This window comes from Natrix helvetica, assembly GCF_964273705.1.
Source record: "Natrix helvetica genome assembly, chromosome: 1".
NCBI classification, from domain to species: domain Eukaryota; kingdom Metazoa; phylum Chordata; class Lepidosauria; order Squamata; family Natricidae; genus Natrix; species Natrix helvetica.
Window position 1 is genome coordinate 31,189,399 of NC_138548.1, and position 19,973 is coordinate 31,209,371.

Sequence of the window (19,973 nt, forward strand, 5' to 3'; positions counted from 1 at the left end):
CACGTGCAGGCCATGCCCACTCCAGTTCTGCGAAGGGGAAAAACATTGCAAATATCATGTGATGGCAACATAACCCGTAATATAACTGATACATAGGATGTTGCTGTGCAATTGACCTATGGAAAGTAGTATGATTAGCAAGTTTAAGCAACAACAGCCACACAAATATTCTGGTTCCAGAGTTAAATTCTCTATCATGAGTTCTGCATTTTCTGTCCAGATTCTGTAGTTTCAATAGGTAGCTGCAATTTCCTGAGTCAGCAACAGACAAAGAGCAGCATCCGATGATCTATTGCACTCCACTATATACATTTTGGTCCGCAATTGCTCTACTATGGGGTTGCTGGGAGTAGATGGCCAGGATGTCTGTATTCTGTGTACTACCTCTCTAACCGGCATGGCTGTCTTACTTTGGAAAAGGCTTCCTCATCACTGATTTTCAATATTTTTAGATAATAGTCAGATGTGACTGCAATGAATGAATGAAGCAGAATTGCACCAACTTACAAATAATCCTCTTAACAAATCATTTTACAATCATTTCAAATTACCAGAATGGGGGCTTTATGGCTCTGCTTTACAACTGATAATGCACTTCTGTTGGGCCCTGTGCAGTCACATGACTGTCAGGCGGGTCAGTTTTATGACTTCTCACCACATTCCTCAGTCGTGTTCATAATTCATTATGGTTTTTTTGCCTGTTTCTAGTGGTTTTTTGAGTCCCCCCCCCAAAAAAGCTCATTGAAATGAATGGATGTCTTTAATGACCATGGTATTACTTCCTCCCGTAGGTGCCTCAATTTATCATTAACAATGACTAATTCTGGGCTCAATTAAGTCAAGTCAAGGACTACCTAGAATGCATCCGATGAATTAAGGTTCTATCGCTTAATTAAGGAATTAAGGTCCTATCACTAAAATTTAGATCAGGGGTCCCCAAACTTGCAACTGGTTGCCAAGCATAGCTGGCTGGAGAATTCTGGGAGTTGAAGCCCAGAAGTCTTAAAAGTTGCCTGGCTTAGATAAATGCATCAAATATTAGTTGCAACTGCTAACATTCCGGCCTTGCGCCAAAGCCTCCTCAACAGCTGTGAAAACAAACGCCACCACCCCTGCCTGAAAGCGATAGGAAACCCGAGAATAAACTCCCAGTCACAATGGACTTTCAGTGCCTCCCCCGTAGTGGACTCCACAGTTCCAAACTCGGACCACAGAGTCCGATGAACTGCACAGGGAAGAGACTCTTCTTCGCATCCGAAGGACCAAGCAGGATTCCAGGAAAGTCGACCTCCTCCCTTCCTTCCAAAGGAACTCGGGAGAACTTCCCCACTGAAGGGAGAAACACAAACTCCGCCCACCTTCCCAACGGCGCTTGCGCCAATCCGGACGTCATACTCCGCTTCCACTTGGGTGCTCAGCCCCGCCCCCCACGTAATACTGTCCGTGGCCTACGAACCAGTTTCTCCGTAATGGTCGTCACAATCTTCGCCTCTTCCCTCGTTGCTGCCGTCGCGGAAGTCGGTTGTTTTCCACTTATAAAAGCGAAGTTTCACAGGGCCTCCCTTACCGAAGCTCACAGTGCCGACTCTCGAAGACGCTTCGTGGCCGCAGAGCTTAGAGGCAGCTTCCACGTAGCAGTCTTGCCTTCTTTTCCCGGCCCCCTCCCTTCCTTCCTCCCCCCCTCAGGTTTAAGACGTGACTGAGCGGCGCATAAAATGGCGCCGGCGAAGAGGACGGTAAAGTAAAAAAAGGGCCAAAAACGCATGCGCATCAGGAGTGCGGTTGCCTTCGTTCGTCACCGCTGTTCCCTAGTTTCCCCCCTCCCCTTTCCGTTTTCACGAAAAACCAACAAACCAATCAAGTTCCGTTCTTCCCCCTTCCCTTATTTTCATCGCAGCTTCCGGCCCCGCCGGGCTTCCACCAATCCAGGCGTCCGGGGCTTCCCATCCGGATGCTTAGGGGGGGAAAAACTCGCTTGTTTCCAATCAGAGGCAAGGGACCGATGGAAGCTTTGACTTCACTCCCTTTTAAAGTCCGGGCTTCCAACAAGGCCGGGCTTGCTCTACGATTTGAGCCAATAAGAAGTCACTTCCCCTTTTCGCTCTCTTTAAATAAATAAAAAAGCCTGCCCGTTCGCCCAATCGTAGTCTCAAAGAAGCTCTTCCGCAGTCCAATGAAAGGCGGGAGGCACGCGAAGCGCCCAATGAGGGAGGGGCAAGCCCCCCTCGAGCGTCAAGCGTGCGGAGGGGCGCGCGCGAGGGGAGGAGCCAATGAGAGGACCCGCAGCGCCCCTACTGCTCAACAGCTTGTTATTTGGGTGGTGAGAGAGCAGCGCTGGGCTGAAAAGAGTGACACTCGGTCCGTCAGTGAGTGGGAGCCGCCGAGCCCGGGCTGGCCGAGGGGGCGGAGAAGAAGAGAAGGCGGAGCAAGGTGGGACAGCCCCTATTGCTGCCGCTGCCGCTGCTGCTGTCGTCGTTGTCGCCCTCCTCCTCCTCCTCTTTGGCCGCTGCTGTCGCGGCTTGTTCCTGGTGGGGGTCGGACGGTGCCTTCGGCCGGGCTGCCCGCGCTCTACGCCGGGCGAGTGGACCTGCCGCCGTGGACTGCACTCGGCAGTGAGTTTGAGAGGGGCTTGCAAGCGGGTGCCGGGGGGGGGGGAAGGGGAGGGGACTGGGAGTGAAGCCCTGGAGTTGAGAGGGGGGCCGGGCCGAGAACTCAGTTCGGGGGCGGCCAAGGAGACAGACTCGGGGAAAAGGGAAGGGAAGGTCGGGATGCAATTCCCCTTGCTCGGCTTGGAAGGTTGGCTGAGGACGGTGGAAGGGGGGGGGGTCAACCGCAAGGGAGGGGGGGTGAAATGTGGGGGTGGGTGGGGAGGCGTGATGTATGTTTTTGCCCTTTTTGGGAATAAACTAGTCCGGTCTTTCTCTTTCCTCACTTAGAAGATGGAACGGGTGGGATGTTGCTTCTCTCGGCTGCCTCCTCCTCGGACCTCATACCCAGGCTGGCCTCGCTTGGTTGTGGGGGCTGCCTTTGGCTTTCTTCGCAGGTTTCCTTCCCCTCCACCTTCAGTCTGCCCTGTTAGCCTTCCTCTTCTGTGTCCGTTTTACTCCCCTACTTAGCCCTCCTTCCACTCCTTCCTCTTTCACTCGGGCCCTCTTCTCACCCCCACCATTTACAGTCAGAAAGTGGGACCGATGGCTTCCATGAGTTGTTTTTTTTGAGGGGGGGGGAGGCAGGAGAGGCCTCCAAGGCGAACTGAAGGAGTTGTTTCTTGGGAGCCTGTTGTACAGGATGCTGAGTTTTTGTGGTTCGAGGAAGAGACTGGGGGTTTGTGGGATGGAAGGGACATTTCCTTCTGTGGTGAGAACAGAATAAAGTAAAAACAAATGTACTGTAATGGAGGAAGAGATACACTTTTGGAAAATGGCACGTGAAATTTATGTTTTATAGGAAAGAGTCCACACCACTAGACAACACCATATGGGGAACTGGTGGGAAAGGCCTTGAATCATTTGAAGGAGGCTGTTGCTACTAGAAAGGAATGAGAGACTTTTTAAAGTGCTTAAATTATTATCACACATTGAGAGGAGGCAGCACTTTGAGAGAGTGCTGCAGTCTCGTGTAAATGTGATAACAACTCCCACTCCATATATACTTTTGACTAAATATGATTAGAAATAGTTTGAAAGTCTACCTGTATAGTAGACTGGCCTCTGACCTTAATCTTTATTTGCGTAGCTAATATCTTGGTTTCAGATTCAGACATGGACAATGACAGCTTCAATAGGTGTATTTTTTCATCTGTTACCTGAGAAATCTCTCCCGTATTATTTATATTTTGCATGTATATGGAGTTCCTTTATTTTTCTAACAGGTTGCAAAGAAAGAGGGAGCAACAGTTGATGACTGATACAAAGGAAGTGGAGATGAGCAAGAGGAAACTAAGGCTGAATGTAGTACCATCCATTCCTCTTCTAACAGAACTGAAAAAGACCTACGTAATTCTTTACAGCCCTTTTTTCTTATTTTTCAGATGCAAGCTATGCTGACATGAACATTCTAGACTTTTACAGATTGCTGTTTATAGCACCAAAAGTCAGTGTTTTTAATGACTGACCACAGTTTTCCTAGGTGATTCTCTTATTCAGAGGTCATTGATATTTCTTTAAAGTTGATGAAGCTGATAACAGTAATCTTTTCCCCTTTCCTTCCAGATTTTCTTCAACTGTGGTATACAAAACGCTTTGAGCTGGAATCCCTCAAATAACCTTCAAATATGAAGGTAAATCTCCATGTCTTTTTTGGGAGTGTGGGAAAGCTTTCCCTGTCTTACCCGTTCCTCTTTATTTGCTACTTGAAGATGTAATATTTTGCTTACTTTAAAACAAAAACACGAAAAGGATGTCATTGTATTCCATACACATCCTGAGTTCCTGTGGCAACACTGAGCTGTCAAATCTTGCAAAATGAGGTAGTAGACTCTTTCATATTGGGCATCAGAGTCTTTTCTCTGAAGTTTGTTCTCAGAAATTAGTAGTTAAGTTGTACCTGGGAAAATGGGTCCTAAAACCTGGAGGACAAAACCTTCATTCCCCTTGTAAGATAAAAAATAATTAAAGGAAATGTCCACACTTGATTAAAGCAATTAGAATTTAAGAATGCAGAAACATGTTGGACTTTGGTTCATTGCACTTGTTTTTCTGTATTTCTGCATTCATCTTTGAAGTGTACAAATTTTGCTCTATTTACATATTACACATTTAGTAATAAAAGCAGTAGCAGGGCTGAACTTTTTATCATTTATTAAGTTTGTGTAGCTGTCTATCTCACTGGGTATCTTACAATATTAAAATTGTGTTTGCATTGAATCAATACAAAAATAACCAAATAAACATCAACAAAAACTATTAAAAACAATGAAAACTTTTTTTTAAAAAAAGGAGTAGTCACCAAGAGAACACAGTTAATTTCACTAAGATTACAGTTAGTTTGCAGGCTCCACACCATATCTATGTGATCCACAGGCAAAATTACAAAGCCAGTTCTTTCCAGAACGCCAAACAATGTCAAAGCCAATCTGCTATAGATTATTTGCTTATAGAAGTAGAAAAATAATTTCTACAGTATGTTGAAAATATACTTTTCCTGTTGGGTTGGAGAGAGAAGTAAGACTCTGTTTATGCTCATAATTGACAAATTCTTTGTTGTTTTTTCTGTTGTTACTTGTCTATTTTGACTGATATGGGTGTGGAGTTGATATAATTCAACATATACAGTTGAAGAAGACAGGTGTATTGGTTTTCTTAAAGTGAAAATAGTATTCAGTGTTTAAGATTTCTGGCAGAACATTTGTTAGTGTGGTATAAAAGTTACTATTTATTTTTTAACAGTATGCCATTCATTCATTAGACATGTTTTAATGACTTCCATCCGGACTCTAGGATCAAGACTGTAGTTCGTGCAAATTTACATAGTCTTAAGAAGTGGGGCTTTCTTTTGTATTAGTTACTATACTAGCATCTTTAACATTGCTTTATTACAAATTATGACATAGGTAGTACCATGTGCTTTGTTTGGGAGACATAAACATAAAATATAGGCCTTTTGATGTGCTCTGTTAGTTATGATAAAACTGGAGTAACAGTCCTGAAATCTGAGAAGGATATCTAAACTCTTCTGTTAGTTCAGCTTTGTTTTTATTGATCTTTCTACTTTTTTTTCAGGCAGCAGATGAGCCTGCCTACCTAACAGTGGGAACTGATGTCAGTGCCAAATATCGGGGTGCATTCTGTGAGGCAAAAATTAAGACAGTGAAAAGACTAGTGAAAGTTAAGGTAAGAAGAAATGCTAACAAGAGTTTAAAGACCATTAAGGAACATTCTAATCTTCCTTGTGCAAATTCTGGCAATACATTTATCTAGATCTGTTTTGTCTAGTTTAACTGTCAATAGATTTGCATGGCACCCATGTTTTCACAGTATAATTTTCTCTGAGAAACTATTAACTGAACATACAAAGAATATGCCCTCCTGATAATTATTGACCTAATGAAGACCCTCCATGAGAGATACATGTTTACCAAGATACAGGATAGGTCATTACATTTCTGTTGCATGCATTGTCACTTCCGTCCAATACCCCAGTTGATAAGTTGCATGTACAAAATTTGAGTATTGACTTTCCCCCTAAAGCTTTTCCTGACTGAATTAGACTGAAGCTGACTATTGATATTTAATATTAATTTGTTTGTTACAAAGAATTAGAAAACTTTGTAAAACTGATGTAAGTTACCTCAAAGTTATAAATGTATTTCCCTATGTATTATACATTTACAAACATTGTGCGGATTCAAAATTCCTAGTTTGTTAATGTGTGTATAATTGATGTCATTTTACTCAAAATAAAGAATGAAAGGCCCAGTTGTTTTACTTGTTCAGTCATTTCATAGGAAAGAATATCTGAATTAATAGCCCACTTGTATTAAATATGAGGTTTTTAATGATGGTCTGCCAAAGTGTCACCTGATTTAGATTAATTTTAGATTAAAATTTTATGTTCATATTCCTTTAAGTCAGCCTTGTTGAATTCACTAACATTACTTTTGATAGAAGCTTATAGCTTGCTCTGTTAGTTTGGCAAACAATTTGTGGAATATAGCTGAACTTGACAAATTTTGGTTAAGAATGTAACGTGTTTTCTCACTTATTTGATAGGCATTCTGATAAGTGAAGTGTTTTTTCACTTATTTTATAGTTTCATAAACTATTAAATACAATCTACTCAAGCTCCAATGATACATTAAAGTTTATTTTGTACAAACGTTGACATACACTGTAAGATACTCTTATTTGTAAAGATATACTAAGTTGTACAATGGTAAAGCTGGAGAGAGTCTGTTTTTTTTCTTTTCGTCGTAAATTGCATTTCTTAAATAGACCTATGTGCTTGAAATCTCCTGTTGAAAAAGATGACATTATTTTCACTAACTTTAGCCTGCAGTGATGGTCATTGCCCCTTTCTTCTTTGGGAATGTCCTGTGACCAGTTTTAGACTGGGTTTCAGCAAGTTTAAATTATGCATATAATTTTTAAATATTGTACAAATATAATTATTTGAAATTTCTTTCAAAATATTTAGGTGATCTTAAAGCAAGATAATTCAACACAATTGGTGCAAGATGATCAGGTGAAAGGACCTTTGAGGGTATGTGTATAACATCTTTCTTCACTTTTACTGATAAGATTTTAAAAATTATATAGGGTGACTGAAAAAAAATGATGTAGTTACTGATTTGGTGTTGGCTCCAAGAAACATGCATGTGTTTTTCATTCAGATGTTGTAAAAGAGAATATCACTAACTATTTTAGTAACAGGAAAGAAATTACCAATAGAAATTACCAATATTAAAAATATTAGAATTTATTTAGCTGCACATATTCATGTAAAAATTTCATTCAGGAGACAATTAATTTCTAAATTCAATAATATAGCTTCAGTTTTGATAGTATATTTATACTTCACAGCTGTATTGAAATCAAAAGTTTTAAATTCAGCTAACATTCTTTGGACTGAGGATTTGAGGTGTTATTTTTTAATGCTGTTGCTGTCTACTGATCTAATTTTACTGCTGGGAGTCAATTTGAAAGTGCTATGAGAAAATCAGCTAATATATGGAATTAACTTACTGGACTGATTCAAGTGGTAGACGCAAGATCAATTAATACTGCCATTACTAAAGCTTTCAGGTCATTTGCATTTCCAGCAATGAAACCAGTGTTATTAACATAGCACAGGTTATTTATATTTCTTTCTCCAAGTTTTCAAATTATGTCCATTTTTTAAAAATCTAGCTTCCTTTGATATATTTTCAGTATATTTGTTGAATAAATAAGGGGAAAGCATGCAGCTTTGTTTCACTTCTTTGCTAATCTGGATCCTGTCTGTTTTTGCCATGTTCTGTTTGGCTGTGCTTCCTGTCCTGTATATAGTTTTCACATGAAGAAAATACAGTGTTCTAGAATTCCCACTTTGCTAGTGAAATACTTTACTGATGTAAAAAAAAATCTGCAATAGTACATTAAATATAAACATCATCATTTTAGGCTGGTGCAGTTGTTGAAACGAAGATGCCCGATGGAACCTTTCAAGAAGCTATCATCAGTAAATTGACAGATGCCAGCTGGTATACCGTGGGTAAGTATTATTTTTTATTACTAAAGACTAATTTTCTTGCACCAAGATATATTTGAATTCCTTTCCATACTGCACATCTTATTTTCTCATGAGCAATTGTCTAACCAACTAGATGGCTCTGCCCCAGGCGCCTGATGGAGCTTGGGACTTTTCCTGAATCCCTTGCTCACAGTTTGACCGAAGCCCTAGTGGAAGCCTGGGATAGGGTGGCCACTGGGGCCTTGGATCTCGTTGTGCCTTTGCGGCTTCTGACCCGGTGTTGATCCTGGGTAGCTCCCTGGTTTACGAAACGCCGGAAAAGACACCTAGAAAGTGGTTGGAGGGCCAGCCGGTCCGAATTCATATTAAATCCTACTTAGTGGCGATAAAAGCAGCAAAAGGGCAGCATTTTTCCGCTCTTGTCGCATCCGCAGATAACTGCCCAGCCGCCCTGTTTAGGGTGACCCACTCCTTACTTAATCAAAGAACTGGGAAAGACCCCTTGCAGAGTAGGGGTGAAGAATTTGTTCAGTTATCTGCAGAATAAAATCGCTCAGATCCGGACAGGCTTGGACTCTGACTGGGTAGATTCAGGCGAGTCGACGGGGATGAATCTTATGGAGACTATCTGGGATGAGTTTGACCCTTTGACCCCCAAGGGCATGGACAGGATTATGGGGAGACTCAGTGCTGCCACTTGTGTGCTGGACCCGTGTCCCTCTTGGTTAGTTTCGGCTTTCTGGGAGGTGACACGAGGCTGGCTCCAGGCGATTACCAACACTTCATTGAGAGAGGGGTTCTTTCCCACCGCCTTGAAGGAGGCGGTGGTGAGGCCCCTCCTTAAGAAGCCTTCCCTGGACCCAGCTTCAATAGCCAACTATCGTCCGGTCTCCAACCTTCGCTTTGTAGCGAAGGTTGTCGAGAGTGGTAGCACGTCAGCTTTCCCACTACCTGGATGAAGCTGCCTATCTGGATCTGTTTCAGTCGGGTTTCAGGGCTGGGTACAGCACGGAGACGGTATTGGCCATGTTGGTTGATGATCTCTGGCGGCCCGGGACGGGCTGCTCCTCTTTCCTGGTCCTATTAGACCTCTCGGCGGCTTTCGATACTATCGACCATGGTATCCTACTGTGACGACTTGGAGGGTTGGGAGTGGGGGGCACCGTTTTACGGTGGTTCTCCTCCTACCTGTCAGATCGGTCACAGTTCGTGTTGACTGGAGGACAGGGATCGACCCCTAGGCGCGTCACTTGTGGGGTGCCCCAGGGGCCGGTTCTTTCATTCCTCCTGTTCAACATATATATGAAGCCGCTGGGCGAGATCATCCATGGTTTTGGGGTACGGTATCATCAATATGCTGATGATAGCCAACTTTTCATCTCTACCCCAAACCACTCAAATGATGCCCTCAATGTGATGTCCCGATGCCTGGAGGCTGTGCGGATCTGGATGGGGAGGAACAGGCTCAAGCTCAATCCCTGCAAGACTGAGTGGCTGTGGTTTCCGTCATCCCGATTTGTGCATCTTGTTCCATCTTTGATGATAGGGGGAGAAATTTTAGACCATCAGAGAGGGCCCGCAATCCTGGAGTCCTCCTGGATACGCGGCTTAGTTTAGAAGAACACCTGACGGCCGTGACCAGGGGGGCCTTTTACCAGGTTCGCCTGGTATGTCAGTTGCGCCCCTTCCTGGATCGGGATGCTCTGTGCACAGTCACTCATGCCCTCGTCCTTTCTCGCCTGGACTACTGCAACGCTCTCTACATGGGGCTGCCCTTTAAGAGCACCTGGAGGCTTCAGCTGGTCCAGAATGCGGCCGCGCGGGTTAGTATGGGGATACCTAGGTGCTCCCATGTTACACCCCTTTTAGGTAGCCTGCACTGGTTGCCGGTTATTTTCCAGGTGCGATTCAAGGTACTAATTATGACCTTTAAAGCGCTCCATGGCTTAGGCCCAGGGTACTGGCGAGACCACCTACTGCCACCAGTAGCCTCCCACCGTCCAGTGCGATCCCACAGAGTTGGCCTCATCAGGGTGCCGTCGGCCAGACAGTGTCGGCTAGCGACCCCCAGGAGGAGAGCCTTCTCTGTGGGAGCGCCTTCCCTCTGGAATGAGCTGCCCCCGGAGCTTCGCATAATTCCTGACCTCAAATTCCTGACCCCCTAAAAAGTTGGCTTTTCCAGCAAGCCGGACTGGCCTGAACAGAATAAAATAAATGATTAATTTAATTGTTAATTTTAATCTAATTTTTAAATTTTTATTGTTAATATTAATTGGGTTTGTTTTTGGATACATTATTTAATTTCCTTTTTAACTTTTGTAATATGTGTTTTTTTTAATGTACTGAGTTCTTCGTGAGAAGGCGGCATATAAATCCAATAAACAAACAACAAACAAACAAACTTTTTATGTTTACTCAGAGACATTCTCTGTGAAATGAAAATCGTCAAGTATGGTGCAGTAGTATATTTGAGAAAGACGATTTGGGGTTTGTTTAAAACATTTAATTTCAGGAGAATAGTGGTGCTATCTAAAAAGCTTGTCTGCGGAAGGAAGCATGAAGTGCTCCAAAATCTCCTGGTAGATGGCTGCGTTGACCCTGGTCTTAATGAAGCACAGTGGTCCAAAGTCCTCTTTTCTGATGAGAGCAACTTTTGCCAAAAGCACCAAAAACTGGTTCAATGACCATGGGATTACTGTGCTTGATTGGTCTCTCCATTCTTCCTCCATACTCTGGGTCCTTGGTTTCCAAATGAGATGCAAAAGTTGCTCTCATCAGAAAAGAGGACTTTGGACCACTGTGCTTCATTAAGACCAGGATCAACACAGCCGTCTACCAGGAGATTTTGGAGCACTTCATGCTTCCTTCCACAGACGAGCTTTATGGGGATGCTGACTTCATTTTCTAGCTGCCCACACTGCCAACAGCACCAAAACCTGGTTTAATGACTGTGGGGTTACTGTGCTTGATTGGCCAGCAAACTCGCCTGACCTGAACCCCATAGAGAATCTATGGGGCATTGCCAAGAGAAAGATGAGAGACATGAGACCGAACAATGCAGAAGAGCTGAAGGCCGCTATTAAAGCATCCTGGTCTTCCATAACACTTCAGCAGTGCCACAGGCTGATAGCTTCCATGCCACGCTGCATTGAGGCGGTAATTGCTGCAAAAGGGGCCCAAACCAAGTACTGAGTACATATGTATGCTTATACTTTTCAGAGGTCCGATATTGTTCTATGTACAATCCTTGTTTTATTGATTGCATGTAATATTCTAATTTTCTGAGATGGTGGATTTGGGGTTTTCATGAGCTGTACCCCATAATCATCACAATTATGACAAATCACGGCTTGAACTATCTTGCTTTGCATGTAATGAGTCTTATCTCATATATTAGTTTCACCTTTTAAGTTGCATTACTGAAATAAATGAACTTTTGCACAATATTCTAATTTTTTGAGTTTCACCTGTATTTACATGGGATAATTTCTTGATGTTTTTAATAATATAAGGAATAGAGCAATCACTAAGTCACAAACATCATGCACATTTTCTTTGGAGAAAATTCACAATCCAATCTTTTTATTAATAGTTCTATCTTAGGCATGCTTCCAAGATGTTTTTGTTATCTCACTGAAAAAAAAGTATTCTGAATTTAATATATATGCACTCTTTACAAAAATAGGAATAAGATTGTTAAAATTATCTGAGATTATTAATGTATCTTCAGTGATTCGAGCAGGAACTTCCCATTTTAACAGCACAGTACTTTGACCAGGGGAGTGGAGATTGATTTGCTTTCAAGTGGATTTTCCCTCCCTAGATAGTATAATCAATAGACAGAGATAGTTGGCATTTTAGTAGGAAACCCTGTGTTAAATGGAGCAGTGATATGGCTGATTGTTAGATAGCTTTAATTGTATGGGACCCTTGCTGACTGTAGACCATTTTATAGGCAAATAGTATGACAAACTTTTTAAGAGTTTTTGATTAGCTTTCAAGTTAAATGCTGCTTTTGTTCTAAACCCATGTAACTATGTCAGCAACTTGTAAAACAGTTTTCCTGTTCTATGAACACTTTATCTGTAATTTTCATCTTTCACTTCGTTTTCTACATACTTAGTAAACTTTGCATTTTAACTGATATTGATTCCTGGAAAAATACAACAAACATTCTAAAACTGTTCAATGCAAATGTCATGGATGGCACTATGGAGATACTCAAATTTAGCCTTTTTGATTGTATAAGTAAAAATTAAATTTGGCTTTCAGATGAAAACTTGAATTTGTAAAAATTGTTGTACGGTAGCACTGAGGCCCCCGCTTGATTCTGGTTTGTCATATTTGTAATGATATTTGCCCCTTACATCCCTGTAGCTAAATGCTATGTATCTTTTTTGCTCAAGGGAGCGGTAATTAAAGTCGCTCACAACCAATTGGTAGAATTTTGCTACTAAGCCAATGAGCCCAGGGGGTGGGAGACAAGCAAGGGATGTGTTGTAATTTCTTGATTAAATCAAGCAACATACTGAAGGCCAGCAATAAACCAGTGGGCAGTATGTCATGCCAAAAGCTATGCCTCTTCGCCCCTTTCTGCTAATTTTTACATGCTTCTTTTTTCGTTTCTCCTTTTATTATTACTGTATTTATGATCCTCTTTTTCTTCACTTGCACCATTTCTTTTTTTTTCTAGTCTATTCTCATTTTTCTTTCACTTTGCTGTAAAACTTCTCATAGCAGATATTGTTACAGGGATTTAAGAGACTAATTAAAAAAGATGTATAATCCTATTTAGAGATAAGCCCCTCTGAGCTCTATAGAATTTACTCTATGGATTATGTACATGGGGTTTGTATTTTAAGGCAAGGAGAATAGATTATATGGAGATAGCAATTTGGTCTGTGAATATAGGTGAATAAAAATGATGTGGATCAGAACGTTCATGTTCATTATTGGATGCAGCTTACATTTGGATTTCACAACATTACCCCACAACAAACCTCCAGATTTGAAATTTGTCTTCCAATAATGACATGGTTTTCTTGGGCTACATAATTCTACATGTTTAGCATATACAGTATGTATAGTGCTTATTATTATTTTAGCATATATGGAATTGCAACTCTGAAAAGACGATAGAATTGACAAAAGCATGAACTTGTATTACCAGACAGAATAACTTTCTGTCCGTGTGATATTTTACAACCTGATTGCAATACTGTAATTGTAATCAGAATACAGCCTTAATTGCATTGGTAGGAAATGGGGTTTTTTTGCAACAGAAACATGGATTCAGAGAGGTTGGTATCTTACCTCACAGTATTAGGCTATCTCTGGTAGATGGCGTCTTGGTTTAGGAGATTGAGTAGATCATTAAGTTCAGTGTCCAATCTAAGGTTGCAACCTATTATACTTCACAGCATTTCTTCAAAGGTGAAATAAACTTGAGATCTGCCTGGAGCTTTCTGTAGGGACATGACTGGAGGCTTTAATAATGAGAGATGGGCAAGTATTGAATAGAGAGGTTCTTCATCTCCCTTTAGGCACAAAGAACTTTTCTTCCTATCAGTAAAGCAGCCACATATTTTACAAGCTAGCATAGTTACTTCAGAACCTATTACAGTGGTACCTCGGTACTCATCGTTAATTGGTTCCAGGAGGTGCAGTGAATACCAAAAATGATGAGTACCAGACAATTTTTTCCCATCAGGAATAATGTAGTGCGTCACAAGGCAATTGACATTGACACGTTCTAGCTGTGTGTGAAGTATCAAATAAATGAGTACTGGGACAAAATTTTCACACCAAAATGCACTGAGTACCAAATCTGATGAGTTGTAAAGCAGTTAAGTACCAAGGTACACTGTATTGCCAAAAGTATTCGCTCACAACTGCTTCTGATTATGTGGATGGGTGAGCGAATATTTTTGGCAAAATAGTGTATCATTGTAATGCTGACTCCTAGTGTGTGTGCATGCGCAGTTACTTGTATTGTTGACAATCCCAGGAGTACTAGTGTCTGTACATATGAACATTTATAGTTGGGAGCAGCTTTTGAAATAGCCAGGTGAGCCTTGCAAACAATTTAATAACTATTTAAAAGTAGGTGCATTTTGCTCATGCATATTATGAAGTATCTTTTTAAATGTTTTGCATGACTCAATTAATAAAAATTTAATACCTGGAAAGAAAAGGATCAGTTGTTTCTAGTTCTTCTCTATCTTTCATTTTTCAGTGCTTCACACTTTACTTTTACTTTGAATACTTGTTTAGCGGTATTTACTTACTTAGTTACTTACTGACTAGGCTGCCCAGCTCAAACTATGACTCTGGGCAGCATACAGTAAATTCAGACAATTTGAGCTACTGTGTGTCTTGATAAATTTGTGCAGTAATTGTGAAACATCAACCACATTATTAAACATACATATTTTAATTTAAATATATTTATTGCTAAGAAACTACAAATGTTTGTATGAGCACTTGTAAGATAACAAAACAGGAGTACACTGGTCACATAGTTCTGGTTTCTGGTATCCTTGTTTTCATAGTTTCTTGATCGTATGTTCTTGAAAAAGGATGACTTTAATTAAGGAGATTTAAAACAGGAAGGAATATTTAACTGAAAGAACAAGTAGAATTCGATGTATTTTAGAAAACATTTGTTTCCTCTTTTCCCAGTGTGCTCATGCCTGCTTATTGGAAGGTGTTATTATATAACTCTGATGGATTTATGGCCAACGGCTTATACTAGAAGGTGGCAATAAAAGGAAGGCTCTATGGAACTAATCATAAATATATTAATCCTCTTTCAGATTTTTGAGTTCCAGTATATCTTTGACACTGAATATTAGCAATGCTTCCTGTGGGTCATATGTATGTTACAGGAGGGTTTGTGGGAAAAGAAATCCTTAAAGCTTGGTATTTGTGCCATTTATTTCATAAAGTCATCTAATTTATGATACGCCTGTATGAAAGAATAATTGTCCTTGCTCGTTCCCAAAAGTTCAGACAACTCATTTAGAGAGGAGATAGAAGAACATTTCCCCTGTTTATGAATGGCTAAGGTAAAGTTGGGAGTCAAATACCATAGACATTTTTAATATAAAAAACCTGAACTAAACAGTTTATGTTAAGAAAGTATTAAGTGCTATTTAACTGGAGTTGGTTAGTTGAGGAATGGGCCAAAGCTCTTGCACAGTAATAGGAGAGATTGATCATGAGCTACAGGATGTTTGATTTCAACTATTGCATGTAAAAGTGATGCAGCCATTTATTAAATTTAAAAGAATAATTACTTTTTCGCACTGGAGTTTATATGTTGGATGTCTATGTTTGTGAAACAAATTAAAGCTCTGGATTTATTTATGTATTCTTTTTGAACAACTAATAACATTCGGTGGCAAAGGCATGCAAAAATTAAAAAGGGAAATGAGCGAAAGTTCTTTACTGTATATAGCAGAAAGATATAGTTTGAATTCTGTTCCCTTTCCCATTAAGCAAGGGAGATTAGGATTGTATCATTTATATTCCACTTTTTTTAAAAAAATCTTGCATACAAAAGAGCAAAATGCAGCAGCACTGTTCATCAGTATGAGAAGAAAATATAGAAAATGCTCATCACTGCATGTATGCAAGGTCACATATTTATCTTGTTAGTTTTACTATTATCTGCCTCAACCGAGTGTCCTGTGTTTTAAGAATACTGTGAAACATCTGATTTAGGAAGGCTGCTCTTTGTTAGTCAAACTTTCACAAAGGGTATATAAACGTATTACAGAATATGATCAGGATTAGAATAATGGCTCTTGAAATCCAGATGTCTTCAATTTTGATTCCATAATTCCAAGCCAATGTGGAAATAAAAGTCCACACATGCCTGATGCATTACTTAGTTATTCGCTCTCTCTCCCTCCATCTCTCTTTGTGTAGCGCTTCTGTATTGTACTACTAGTTGGCTGAGCAAAATTTTAATAGGGATGTATGTTACCCATATTTGACTGTTCATGGTCACAAACAGCAAGCCAAGGCACAGTTCAACATCATAAAAATGGTGTAATCTGTGGAAAATGAATAGTTTCCCCAAATATTGCAGTCTTAATAAAACACTGTGTCCTGAGTAGGAGAGATAAAGTTGTGAAAGAGCAGGATACACAGGCAATATCTTTCTTTTAAAGAGATAGATTATGACTGAGGGTGCTTTTGCTTACAAAAGTCTTACATCTTACACACTTTGATGGTAGGTGTTCTAATTCTTCCATGTATATTGAAAGAACGCTTGAAACAAGGAGTCTTGTTTACTAGAATAATTTATACTTTCTGTTTAGTTTTATTTAGAAAACACTTTACTATTTAATTAATAATAGTTCTGGCTTTGTTTAGTTTTTGATGACGGTGATGAGAGGACATTGAGACGGACCTCGCTGTGTTTGAAGGGGGAGAGGCACTTTGCTGAAAGTGAGGTAAGATTTTACAGTTGTTGTTGTTTTAAATGCTATTTCACTTTTTATTGGAAAATCAGCAAAATTGCCTTTTCTAATTTCCTTCCCCAGACACTTGACCAACTGCCACTAACAAATCCAGAGCACTTTGGAACACCTGTAATTGGAAAGAAATCTAACAGAGGAAGAAGGTCATCTCTTCCTGTGTGAGTAACTTTTACGATGCCTTATTTTTGTAATTGCTTTCCTTATCTGGGATGAGATAAAGTAATTGTGCGTGTCTTACAATTTGGGGGATTGAACTTTATGTTTTTTCACAGTCTACTGGTCTATTTTTTTATTATATTTGTCAAGTAAAGAAGGTGGGTCAAGTTGGTGCAAATAATAAAGCTGCTTGTTTAAAACGTGCCTAATGATTATAGAACTAGTTGATAATACTTTGGACTCAGAGGAGGAAGTTGCAGCTCTAGGCCAGTTGTTTACAATCTGTAGAACAGCTGCTGAGGTGGTAAAGAAAAAGGGAGCTCAATACTTTTGGACAAGTATAGAGGCAGAAGCATGCAGAACCCATGTGCTAAGCAACAGGAGATGCCTTCCCGGATTTCTTACAAATTTAGATACTTATGCTAGGGTAACTTAGAAATGCATTTATAGTCCCTTGTTCTGCAAAACACTTAAAATGTGATGGAGGACAAAAGCGATCAGAGGGCAGGATTTCCTATAAATATTGCTATTCAGTGTCTGGTAATACAGGAATTATGCAAAAAGTGTTGTATTTATATAGCGTGCATTATATATGCGATTGTGATTTTAGCTTTCCTTAGGCCAGGTCTGTTTATTATTTCTTTATGGCTGTTCTAATTTGTATATTCCATTGTTTTAAAGAGGAGATAAACAATGAACAATTTGGGTAGGTAGACATATTCCTGAATGTAACAATAGGGCACCCTTTAAATACTCCGAATCAGTATTTCTCCACCTAAGCAACTTTGAGATGTGTGAACTTCAACTCTGAGAATTCCCTGGCAAGCATTCTAGCTGGAGAATTCTGGGAGTTGAAATCTGCTCTACATTAAAATCTCATACCTCAACATATGGGTAAAAGCACATAAATCCAGTGATTCTCATTTCTCATCTCAGTGTTTCCTTTCATAAACATTTGTAAATGATCTCTAAGGTGCTTTTTCAAAAGGCAACTGGACTTTCTTGGTTTTTTTCCTTGCCTGTTGAAATACCACCTTTGGGATAATCATGACCTGGATGATGGAGAATGTCCAGAGGCATTTGTAAATTAGCATCACAATGTCTACTAATGCTACTTTTAAACATTCTAGTATTTGCTGATTTGTTTCCCACAAATTTCCAAGAACCTCTGTCATATTGAACTCAATATCCAATAGCTACGATGAAGTTACTCTCCTTTCGAGTATTACTTTCACATTCTGACAGTGTAAATCTTTACTTGCCTAATTCTTTTAGCAATGAAGATGAAAAAGAGGAAGAAACTAGTGAAGAGGAAGAGGAAGATAAGAGACGGCTTAATGATGAATTGCTTGGTAAAATTGTCAGTGTGCTATTCAGTACTGAAAAGGGAGAATGGTATCCAGCTTTGGTAAGTAAATTTAAAAGTCTTAAGAATGACATAAAAATGATATTTCCCCCCAAATTCACGATATTTGCATCTTGGGAGCACAATGCTTGACTTTTATGTTTGTACTTTTCTTTATGGCAAAAAAGCTGTTGGCCATTATTTAGAATTTATGTAATTTATAGAGTAGCTTTATAGTAATAATAATATATTTTCATGTCAGCTGCCTCAGAGTATATCAAATTTTTTGACTCCTCCTAGTTCTCATTTGAACATACTCACTGGACCACCACTCTTCCGCCTTCTAATCTACCTCACAGGGTTATTGTAGCTAAAATCCAAGGATGGAATTCTGTGATTCTCTTTTGAGCTACTGCATAGAAAAACAGGAGAGAAATACAGAATATTTACAGAATAACAAAAAATGGTAGTATTCTACAGAAATAAATTCTGTACTTCTGATTTATATGCTATCCATTCTCTTTATATGGTTCAGTAAAACATCAGTATTAAAATAGGAGTCACATATGAGATGGGCAGCCATATAAATCAGGGTGAAATCCAGCAAGTTCTGGAGAACCGGTAGCGGAAATTTTGAGTAGTTCGGAGAACTGGCAAATGCCACCTCAGACTGGCCCCAGAGTGGGGTGGGAATGGGGATTTTGCAGTATCCTTCCCCTGTCAGGTCCACCAAGCCACACCCACAGAACCGGTAGTAAAAACATTTGAATTTCACCACTGATAGAAATCCAATAAATGAGTGAGTAAGTGAATGTGTGACAAATATAAAACACCAAATAACGTTGCAACAATAGGCCTAAATAAATATGTAAGTATACCAGGAAGTGGTGTTTCAGCTCTATGGCAATTTTATTTATTCAAATTTGTTATAGCTCCCCAACTCTAGTGGACTCTGGGTAGTGTACAAAACCAAAAAAATCCATAAAAACAAATAAAATATAGAAGCACACATGCACACCCAGACTAAAACTGTGTTAAAAACAATGCAATAAAATGAAGTAGCCCTCTCCCAAATACACATTGAAGAAAGGGCTCAGCTGCCACAGCAGGTAAATCTGTACAAAGCATTCCTGGTCACAACTGCCACAATTAAAGCAATAGCTACAAGTGCAGAAGGGCCCTCGGGTTGTTCACCAATCACAATTGGGGAAGTGCAGCTCCATTAAAAACCAAGATTGGTAGCATCTCCAACCCCATGGGCCCAAACAGCCACCGTCACTCAGTTTTGTTAAGATTGTGCCCAAGTTTGTTTCACCTCATCCAGATCCAAACAGCCTCCAGACACTGGATCGATATATCAATAGCTTCTGCAGACCAGGGTTGAGATGCAAAGCTAGTTTTTTTCAGCATATTGATAATACTGAACTGGTAACTGGCCTCTCCCAGTGGCTCACGTAGATCAGTGTTTCTCAACCTTGGCAACTTTAAAATGTATGACACTCAACTCAGAGTTTCTCAGCCAAGTGTTGAAGCCCACACATCTTAAAGTTGCCAAGGCTGAGAAGTACTTATTAGAGGCGTCTAGTGTACAATCACAATTGAGAATGACCTTGAGAGATAAGAAATCTTTCCTATGGTGGGGCCCCCAGTGGCTTAATGTTCAGAGTAAGAAACAAGAACGAATCCACTGCAATTTCATGAGCTGTTAAAAGCAGTGGTTTTATTTTTACTTTGCATGGTGTAGCGAAATGCAGCATAAAATTCACAGAGTGACTTATTCTAAGAACACACAGTATGAATCAGGAAGAAAATTA

General features: G+C 40.1%; 1 protein-coding gene across 3 annotated transcripts in view; it reads left to right on the forward strand.

The window, feature by feature from the left end:
- The first annotated feature begins 2,253 nt into the window (after window positions 1-2,253).
- Window positions 2,254-19,973, forward strand: part of ARID4A (AT-rich interaction domain 4A) — a 55,581-nt gene continuing 37,861 nt past the window's right edge. Inside the window, exons 1-9 of one of the 3 annotated variants that reach the window (XM_081935691.1) lie at window positions 2,254-2,612; window positions 3,872-3,995; window positions 4,212-4,279; window positions 5,721-5,831; window positions 7,135-7,200; window positions 8,100-8,190; window positions 16,552-16,631; window positions 16,722-16,816; window positions 18,090-18,222. In XM_081935691.1, the coding sequence (XP_081791817.1) occupies window positions 4,274-4,279; window positions 5,721-5,831; window positions 7,135-7,200; window positions 8,100-8,190; window positions 16,552-16,631; window positions 16,722-16,816; window positions 18,090-18,222 (582 nt within the window). In that variant the 5' untranslated portion in view covers window positions 2,254-2,612; window positions 3,872-3,995; window positions 4,212-4,273. Of the gene's footprint in view, window positions 2,613-3,871; window positions 3,996-4,030; window positions 4,129-4,211; window positions 4,280-5,720; window positions 5,832-7,134; window positions 7,201-8,099; window positions 8,191-16,551; window positions 16,632-16,721; window positions 16,817-18,089; window positions 18,223-19,973 lie in introns of all 3 variants that reach the window. The other 2 variants (XM_081935689.1, XM_081935690.1) reach the window with 2 other exon arrangements.